The sequence below is a fragment of the Merops nubicus genome, unplaced genomic scaffold, assembly GCF_000691845.1.
Source record: "Merops nubicus isolate BGI_N331 unplaced genomic scaffold, ASM69184v1 scaffold23762, whole genome shotgun sequence".
NCBI lineage: Eukaryota > Metazoa > Chordata > Aves > Coraciiformes > Meropidae > Merops > Merops nubicus.
In genome coordinates this window covers 3,095-12,778 of record NW_008593863.1, presented here as the reverse complement: position 1 = coordinate 12,778, position 9,684 = coordinate 3,095, and the positions used below count along the sequence as shown (strand labels likewise).

At 39.6% G+C, this 9,684-nt stretch overlaps 1 protein-coding gene across 1 annotated transcript in view; it reads right to left on the bottom strand.

Annotated features, from left to right (window-relative positions):
• KIAA1328 (KIAA1328 ortholog) overlaps window positions 1-2,712 on the bottom strand; it is a gene marked incomplete at both ends in the record, with an annotated part of 33,413 nt that extends 30,701 nt beyond the window's left edge. The window contains one exon of the mRNA XM_008935551.1: window positions 2,614-2,712. Coding sequence (XP_008933799.1) covers window positions 2,614-2,712 — 99 coding nt within the window. The remainder of the gene's footprint in view (window positions 1-2,613) is intronic.
• Between the last annotated feature and the right edge of the window lie 6,972 nt (window positions 2,713-9,684).

Sequence of the window (9,684 nt, the reverse complement as noted above, 5' to 3'; positions counted from 1 at the left end):
CAGGAAAATTTGGTATCCACTGATGGAAAGAGTAGTATTTGCACTCTGGCAGCGCTTACAAAGATAAGTATTGTCCAAACAGAGTGGAAGGCAGTCAGCAAGCCCCAAAACATAGGAACTTAGGAATGCAAGCCAGCATCCAGCAATGATTAGGAGAGAGACAGGATCCAAATCTATGCAGTGTTTATATGTATAATTTAAATTCTTTTTTATAAATAAACAAAATACCAAATATACTCTGCTGCCCTTCAAGACAACCAATTACAAGTTTCTTGTAGACTTCACAGAATGTAAATTAACATGAATTAGTACCTGAATACTGATACTTTATTATTTCCAGTTTTGTGGATAAAACTATATCCCCTCTGTCATGTGATTGAGAGCCAAGGATGTCATGTTTTGCCCCAAAGGGCCCAGTATGTTGGATACATTTGCATTAATGTCAGTGCTAAATGTCTGAGGAAAGTCTGGTGCTTGGGCTGGGTGAAAAGTGCAGGACATTAAAATATTTTGAAGTCAGAGGGGCTTGCAGGGCAACTGAGCAGAAATGCAACATGCTGCCAAAAAGACAGAGTTTTGTTATTTATTATTTGTAGCATGCCATCCTTGTCTGCAATATTTTCTAGATAAATAAAGGCCACAAAGCCCTTTTAATCTAAATTAGGCAATATATAAAGGGATGACCAGTAACAGGAAGAAATATAAGAAAACTAGGAGAATTCTGTCGTTACACATTGTCTCTCAATCACCTGCTTCTGCTAATAAAGCATTTAGGGCACCAACAGAAAGTTGCTTTCAAGGTGGCCAGTTTGCCAGCCCCCTATGACAGCAGAAGGCAGCAGACCTGAAAGATATTCGTAGAGGATTCTATCAGAGCTGGCACCTTAGGGTGGTCTACAGAAAGCACACATCTACCTTTCTGCAGCCCTCCAAAAGAAGTAAAAAGGAAAAAAAAAAATAGCTCAAAAGATGAAATAACTGACAATTTCTTTTAGCTGCTTGTTTTATTGACTGAAAAGACAAGAGCATGTTAAGAAATCTAAGCACACGAACAAAGATGGTACAAAATAATCATCAGGAGCAGGTTTAAGAATAAAGGTCCACATTGCAAATTAACTTCATGGCTGAGACTCTATTAAGAGTCCCTGAAGGCCCTAAAAGAGAGGTACCAGTTAGCATTTGTTGACCTTGGCCGCCATTAACTCTGCCCTGATGGTCTCAGAAATGGCATTGACATTTAAAGACTTCATAACAAGGTAGAGAAACTTTAATGTTATTTCACAGTTACAGTATGTTTGCAGGGGGGAAAAGTCTCATTAATGTCATTGAATGTGAGTGGGGTTTTTTTATTTCTTTAGAAGAAGCAGGTCATGTTAGGCAGAAGACCAAGTTCCAACGTGCCTTTGACAGCTACTTAGTATTTGCAGGGTCTAGCCCCAAGAAAAATTAACTTCTGGGAGTTTGAAGCTAGTCAACAACTTTTTCATCAATTTATGTTTTTCTGTTAATGTTTCAATTGAAAACTGGAGCTAGATGGTAGAAGCTGCAGGGAAAATGGACTGGCATTTATACTTATGAGGGATCAGATGAGACCACAGCATGTCATGGCAGATTTGAAAGATACAGGCCAGGTGAAGGGGAAGAGTAAAAAGAAAAAAAAAAATCCAGAAGACACACCTACTGCTGTGAGTCTAAAGATGCATAAGCATAAGGAATTGGGTAATTTTACAAGATGAGTTTAAGAAAAATATTGCCTACGGGACACATGGAAACCATGATGGACCATGATGGAACAGCTGTGCTCTCCTCTCTGTGGAGCTCTTCCAGGCTTGCTGTACTGTATTTAAAGATACAACTTCCTTTAACTGAGGCTTAAACAAACAAACAAACTCAGACTGTTCCTTGCAACATATGGAGTTAATAAGACCTGATCAGATGTGAAACTCTTGCATGGAAACAAGGAGATATTAAAAAAATAGTTCAAATAATCTTTAGAAGGGTTTAAAGAGGAAGACATGTGGAGAGCTTTACAAAATCTTTACTGCAATCCCAGTAATTTTTGCTCAGGGATTCAGAGTAGAGCTTAAACAAACATCCAGTCCTTTAAACTTCCTACAAACAGCACACCAATTTTATGCACGTAGCATTATGCTCTCTGCAAATTCTTCCTGAATGCAACTTGTGTGCTCTGCAGTGCTAACTCACGGCGCAGGCAGAGGAGAAACCTTTACAGACTGACTCCAGCACACAGGGCTCTGTACTTCAAGGGATGAACTAGTAACAGATCAGATCCTACAGTCTCAACACAGGCAAGGTCCTGATGGATTTTACTGGTAGTTCTGTGTGCATGAAACATGTTTAGGAAAGAGCAGAAAATCATTGCTTTGATAAGTCTTGTACTCTGAGGATGAAAAATGGGGTCCTAGCAAAACACAGGGCTGTTATGGTGAACAGCAAGATTTCTACAGATGTTAACAGCATTACAGTTTAACCTACAGCTCCTGGGGTTGTAGGCTGTAGCTGAAATATATTTGAATACCAAAAAAAAAAAAACCCCAAAAGTGAGACAAACTAAAATTATTCCCAATTGTATCCTGAGAATATTTCTCTAACCTGGATTTTCAGCTCTGCAGATTCTTTTGGTGGGGCAGAAACAGAGGGAGGAACATGCAGTTTCAGAACTAGTCCATTGTGCTGATCTGAGTAGGGACCCTGGAAAAAGGCAACAACAAACAATCAGCGATCAGAGGAGCAACACAGAGATTCAAAGCTATCTAAAGATGAAGCAAAAAATCTCTAAATGGACAAATAAGAGGCTACCATATGCAGGGACACCTTAAAGAGCACCAAGGGCACGTATTTGTGACCTAGCTGATGCTTTTACTGAGGTATACGTTCTAAATTTGGAACTTGGTCACCACCACGTACGTATTGCTGATGTACATACAGGTCTCATCTGAGTAAAGCCTGGACTTGGGTTTGCAGGTCTATCGACAGTAGAAGCTCATTCTTGTCAGTAGAATGAGGAAAATACATTATAAATAAGCTCACGTAGGATATCGGGCCAACAGAAATGCCATTTAATAACAATTATTTCAAATGATAGGACTGTTTGAAGTGCATTACTAGTGATTAAGGAGCTATTCTTTCCAAGAGTCTGTAAGAATTTATCAAGGAGAATGTAAAAAGGTGAAGTAAAGTAAATTAGTAGGATTTACTCAAGTCTATCTTTTTTTTCATTAAATCATATAATTCTTTATCAAAATCTCTATAATAAGTAAGCTAATATGAGATACTGCAAAATATCCACATAACAGTTCAGCAACTGCCTCTGCCAGTACCTAAGATATAAACACAGTAAAAAACTTGGAAGGTGAGCTGACCATTCTTCAGGGAAGAAATAAAATACCATTTTCTGTAGAAATTATGTATTGCTATGATTGCCATATTCCACTGAATAAACAAGTGGTCTCAAATCTAAGAAAGAATATATGAATGGCAGTCACAAGCCTGTATTTTTCCTGTGAAAATCTACTGAACTCAATACACTGAACAGGTGCAGCCAAAAAAAAATAAAACTAATAAAATAGAATCACATCACAAAAAAAAGTGAATTTATAGCTGCTAGCTGACAGCACAGGAACACCTCTTATGTTTGTGTTGCCTTCAATTTTTCTCCTCCTCTTTGTTAAGAGGGTTTGAGCTGGGATGCCAGGTGCACAAAAAACCTGCATTCAAAGTGGCGTGTGAGCATTTGCTGGCACTCAGCTTTAAGTATATATTTTGCATGCATAAACATGACACCCTTCTTCTCCAGCTCCACAAATATTGTAGATAATCTCCAACAAATGCTTCCATTTCAGATCAGCAAACGGGTTTGATGCTGGCTGATAAGGCAGTTATTAATAATACAGTGCTCCAAGAAAACCAAAGCGAGGCCCCTGTACGTTGAGTCCTGGAAGTGACTGTGAGCAGAATGCCCATTAAGCCCCAACGGTGCCCACGCACGGCAGCACAATACCTGACCACCAAAATTAAGCAAACATGTTTGCTTTCCAAAACAAAACTATATCATTCCTGTTTGCACTCTAGAAAAATGCCACTATACTTACTAGTCATGACGGCACCAGGTCTAACTATTAACATTCAGGGTACTGACAACATTATAAAAACGAAAAAAAAAATCACAATCTTCTGACTTCAATTTTTTACTTCTGCCCTTTATTTTACTAAGAATCAGTAGTTCAAGACCTAGATAAATATTTCAAAAACTATACTATTTGTGAGCAGAGCAGGTCACTACCATTTCCCAGTGCATTTGGAGTTCATGTGAAATAAGAGCAGAAGAGTGATGAGCTGCATTTTTAACATGGGCATACACAGAATAGTTGTCTAGCTGATAGAGAATGCGTAATGCAACATCTGCACGGTGCGCCTTGCCAAAGCCCATCCCAAATAAATGTAGTGCATTCTCCCTAGTGCAATTAACTCTCGTACTCTGGCAGGTTTTGCTAGAAGATCATCAAGGTAGATTACCTTCCAGCATATGAACTAAATACTTACAGGTGTTATATCATCAGTTATTACTTACAAACTTCTGCATTTAACAAGACATCCAGGCAAATGAATGATCTAATTTATGAATTATTTATAAGAATTTCACAGCATGCTCCTGGCGTCATCCATGGCCTTTTCCAGGTCATATGACACCAATTAGAGCTGAATTTTAAATTATTCAATAACCTGAACTCTCTTGTCATTTAACATATAGATATCAATGCAGTAAACAAGTTAAGTCTAATGGGCCCTGGAGGTTTGCGTTCCTCCGCCCATCAGCAGCAGGGGCTGTATGCTACCACTGGAATAGAAAATAATAGAATGCAGCAGTCAAAAACATTTGCAAGGTTTTAATAAGTTATTTTGGCTCCCTTAGGGATTCTAGTATAACTTACAAGCACTGAATCTAAAACATATTAAAGTCCTTAGCTATGTGCTTTTAAAACGAAATTAGGACATAGTAAAAGAACAAGTCTGACACTAACCCTAATTTAGGCCCTTAATTTGAAATGTAGTGGAAATTATGGAGTAAGCAAGATTTACTATGCACAACTCATTACCTTCAGGCTTTCCTACAGTATAGCCAAAAATAGCCCCTCTCCCAACACAAATACACCTGTCTCTAAAGATAAGGCTTCACATAGGGAAATGGAAATGTTAATTTACCAGCTATCAGTTAACAAGTGTACCTTGCACACCTTAGCAATTGGGTGGAGAAAGGACCTCCACCATTCTGGTATCCTAACAGCACTGGGAAGACCAGGGCTCCAGAAACCCATCCAGATTTGGCCATTAGCTTCAAGATGTACCACTGCAGAGAAGAGGTTTAAGGACCACTGTGGCATGTTAAAAAAACAAACAAACAAAACCCCAACACAACAAGAACAAAAAAAAACCCACAAACAACAACAACTAAAAAAAATTGAATGTCACAGTCTCCAAAGCACAGCTGCAATAAAAGACATCTTAAAACCATTGTTTTCCATGATGACTACAAGAAGACACCAACAGCAAAGGTACCTGAAATGAGCCATGCCATTAGAAATCTGATTCTGCCTCAGTGTAAAGTCTGCAATAAATACACAGCAACCATGCTACATCCTGGCTCCGAATCAGTTGCCCTCTGACATCTCAAGAACCTGTGAGCATGGCTTCATGACAGAAGGGAGGCATAGAGATCCCCCTAACTACTGCTGATCTAGCCTAAAAAGTCAAAGACAGATGGTAGAAAACTTGAGATTGGGTGCAGCTCAGCACAAGCCCTAAATGTGCCTAGTACCAATGGACATTTTTACAGCACCTGCTCCTGAATTTTGTGAATGCTGCTGAAATTAACCCCAGACCCACTCCTGCAGATAGTCGCTTGCAGACCCCTACCTTGGAGGACCCAGTGAGCCCACACGTGTGCATGTTTCCTTTGAACTCCCACTGCACTGCAAGGATTAAAAAGTTTCCTGAGCTCTATCCAACAGCAAGAGAAAAAGATGGAAAGTGAGACGTTCAGTTTATCCTTTTAAACACTAGCAAGAAGTTCTGTAGCTACTGCTGTCAAGATGAATGCCAAAAAAACTAATGTTATTGAGAAAACATCATTCCAAATAAGTAATAACATACCTATTCAAAATATTTAGCCAGATTAGGCAGAATAAGGATTTAGATAAAAGAGTGCAACACTGAACTTTCTTATCATAGGAGAGGGTTGCAAAAGCACCCCCTTTAAAAAAAAAAATAAACCCACAACATTTTAAGAAAAATAGCAGAGAGGGGAAAGAAGACAACTGCCTAATCTCAAAGCACACATTTTAAGAACATACAAAAACAGCTATGGGGATTTTATTTTGGTTACCAGCCAGATTTAGTTTCATTCCTATGCTGGGCAGCATTTGATTATTTCACATTAAGGTCAGTAACATGTTGGATGATAAAAGGGAAGTTCATATTGGTTTTCATTAAAGAGTAATATCCACCCTGTATACAGTCCTTCAAGGTAACTTTTTCAAAGTTATTTTAAATAGAAAAGAGTTTTCTACTTGGAATCACAAGTTTAGCATATCAGTGGCTACACATGTTCCAGGCTACTGCCACTCTCTTTAGAATTTAAGGTCAGTAACATGTTGGATGATAAAAGGGAAGTTCATATTGGTTTTCATTAAAGAGTAATATCCACCCTGTATACAGTCCTTCAAGGTAACTTTTTCAAAGTTATTTTAAATAGAAAAGAGTTTTCTACTTGGAATCACAAGTTTAGCATATCAGTGGCTACACATGTTCCAGGCTACTGCCACTCTCTTTAGAATTCAATCAACATTTGCTCCAAAGTCATACTTTCATAGCTACAGACACAAGACAAAAGGGCAAATATACTGTGACCTTTCTAAGTAGCCCTGATTACTGTGATCAAACAGAAGCCAGACACTTACATGGATAAAAATGTGCAGAGTGTGATGTGTGAAGATTACCACAGAAGTAGACCTTGAATCAGCATTTGCCAACATGTACCTCACCCTGACAGCCAATATCACCTCTCTCATGTATTTACAGTAGGACGAGTACAGTAGTACTCGCTGGCCAGAGATGAATTTTAAGTAACAGCCACTGTTCACTAAGAAAGGTTACCAGAAAGTTTTACATCCTTCAGAAAGAAAGTGTCTCCTGCAGAGTCCCTAGGGTATGGAGGTAGGCTTTGAAATACCTTTGTCATGCAAACAAATGAACAGAAATTGACAACATCTAAGAATTAAAAGCATGTTCAGAAGTAGGGACAGTATTTTGGGAAAAACAACAAGAAAGTTATTTACATAATACAGATATCACACAAAAGCAAAAACAGAACATCTTTTGCTTTTAAGAGCAGGAAGGTGTGCCTAGGCAAGTGCGCTCTGTCAGGAGTGTCCTTGCACTAGGAGCCAGCCAGCATTTAGATTCTGCTAATGATCTCATCTCTGGGAAATAATTCATAAAAAGTAAACAGTAATTTTCATGTGCCTGCCCTTTTGATCTTACATTTGTAGGGAGTATCCTGAGGCTAGCTGTGGGCGCCCCGGTGGCTCTGGCTGATTGACCTCTAATCTGCCCCTCAAGTAACGATCATGCCAAGGAATGACAACAAGAGTTGCAGACATTTCAATGCAATCCCATTAAAGACAGGCTGACTCACTTCATCTTGTCAGAGAAGTTTCACGTAAGAAATAAAAGCTCTTTAGAAGGACTTTTTATTTTGTAATGATGCTGTTCTTCAGAACAAAGACTGGAACAAGACAAACACACCAGCATCTGACTGGTACATAGCTTTAGGTTAACTGCCCAAACAGTAGTGCAAGACAGAACAACAGGCAGCCCCACAATTAGGTGTTAAAACGTCTTTGTAGCAGAAAATTAAGAAAATCGTCTAGAAGAATCAAGTCAGAACCATGGTACCTGGCTTCTCCAAATTTCAAAAAAGTATATATGCCATTTATTAGAAAGCAGTTGACTAAAGGCTTAGACAGCGACTGCTCACAGTCTCATTAGCTTTGAGGTCACAGCTTGCACGCTTTCACCCCACACTAACCCACAGCAGACACAAGGTGGTACACATGGGTAACTTACGTTCTCTGTCATTAGGAAAGAAGCTCAGATAAAACAGCCAGTGGAAAGCAGCTGACATGCCAAAACTTGCTGTCATGCCAAGGTGACTAAATTACCAGGAACAACTTCTTTAAATAAAGGAGTGAGGAAACTATAAATTAACCTGCTAGAGTAGACAGAAATGGGAGCACAGACTAGTTCTATTTTACAGTAATGCTGAAAAAACATTTATACTCCCAAGGCAGAAGGCCACAATGCAACATATAGATGGATGAACTCAGGTAAGTAGCATTGGAGCTGCTACCAAGGTGCTTCAAACAGTGAGTCCCGTCTGAAGGGTGGCAGAACTCCGTCACGGGCAGATATTACATATGTATCATGTTCACAGTTCCTGCTCCAGTCTTCCCAACATTAGTTCATATACCTGCTTCATGCAACTTTTGGCAGGTTGTCTTGCATTAGCAAGCACTTCGTTTTTTATCAGAAGGCAATGTCTTAGTTTACAGTTACATAAGAAGTCCATGATACTGCAAATGGCATTCTGCAAATGGAAAGGACATGAACATCTTTGACTACGAACACAGGTAGCTGCAAGTTTTGTGCAAAATACAACCACCCTAGAGAAGTTCCATCTAAGCAGATTGACAGTATGGTATCTTATAATCTGTTACCTAAACTGACAGCCTCCACATTGGACAGGGGTCTCCTGAGACCTCTGAGCAACACAGGCACAATATCTCACTCGAGTCTGAAAGGCTGAGCTCCCTGAATATAAACATTCCAGGTCCTCTTGGCATAGAGGCTGCGATTCCAGCGAGAAATTAAATGGTTTCTATTTGGCAGGCTTGCAGTATCTTGAACAGGTACATATTAACTAATGAAAGATGGCAGGATAAGTAGAACCAAGGAATAGGAGCAAGCATGGAGCAAATGGCAACCTCTCATTCTGTGGGTGCAAGCCAGCTGTTAGCTTTTGAAGCTCACCATGAAGACACTGACTTCAGAGTACTCTCACAACACTTGAAATGCCACTGATGATATCTCAGCAGAGCTTCTGTCTGTGGCTGAGATTCCTTAAGAGCTGAGGTCATTCTGCAGTGAGTTTAGTACTGTTGAAGGTAGCAACAGCTGACAGAAGGATATGACCTCTGATATATCAAGCTACAAAGATCAACTTCCTCTTGACCCACTGAAATGATCTTTTGCAGTCCTGCTTGACACCATAAAGTATAGCAATGTTATCAGCTGTTATTTGCATAAAATGGTCCTAGATGTGGTGTAGAGCAGTTTGACAGTCCATCTTGATGTGTCTCAGCTGCAGAATATTGATATAAAGGCTCTTCTATAGTTACCGTAGGCCATTAGGTTGTCTGAACGGACATCCATCACTACCAGCTTGTGTGAAGGAGAACATTAAGTTAAAAGGGCATGACCAAGCATAAATTGAAAGGCCCTCCACTACTCCAGGGCAGCACTGACCTTGTGAGGCAATCGCCTTCACTTTGCGACACTGCAGTCTGGACAGATGGACCAAGGAAAACTCACCCACAGGTTTATTAA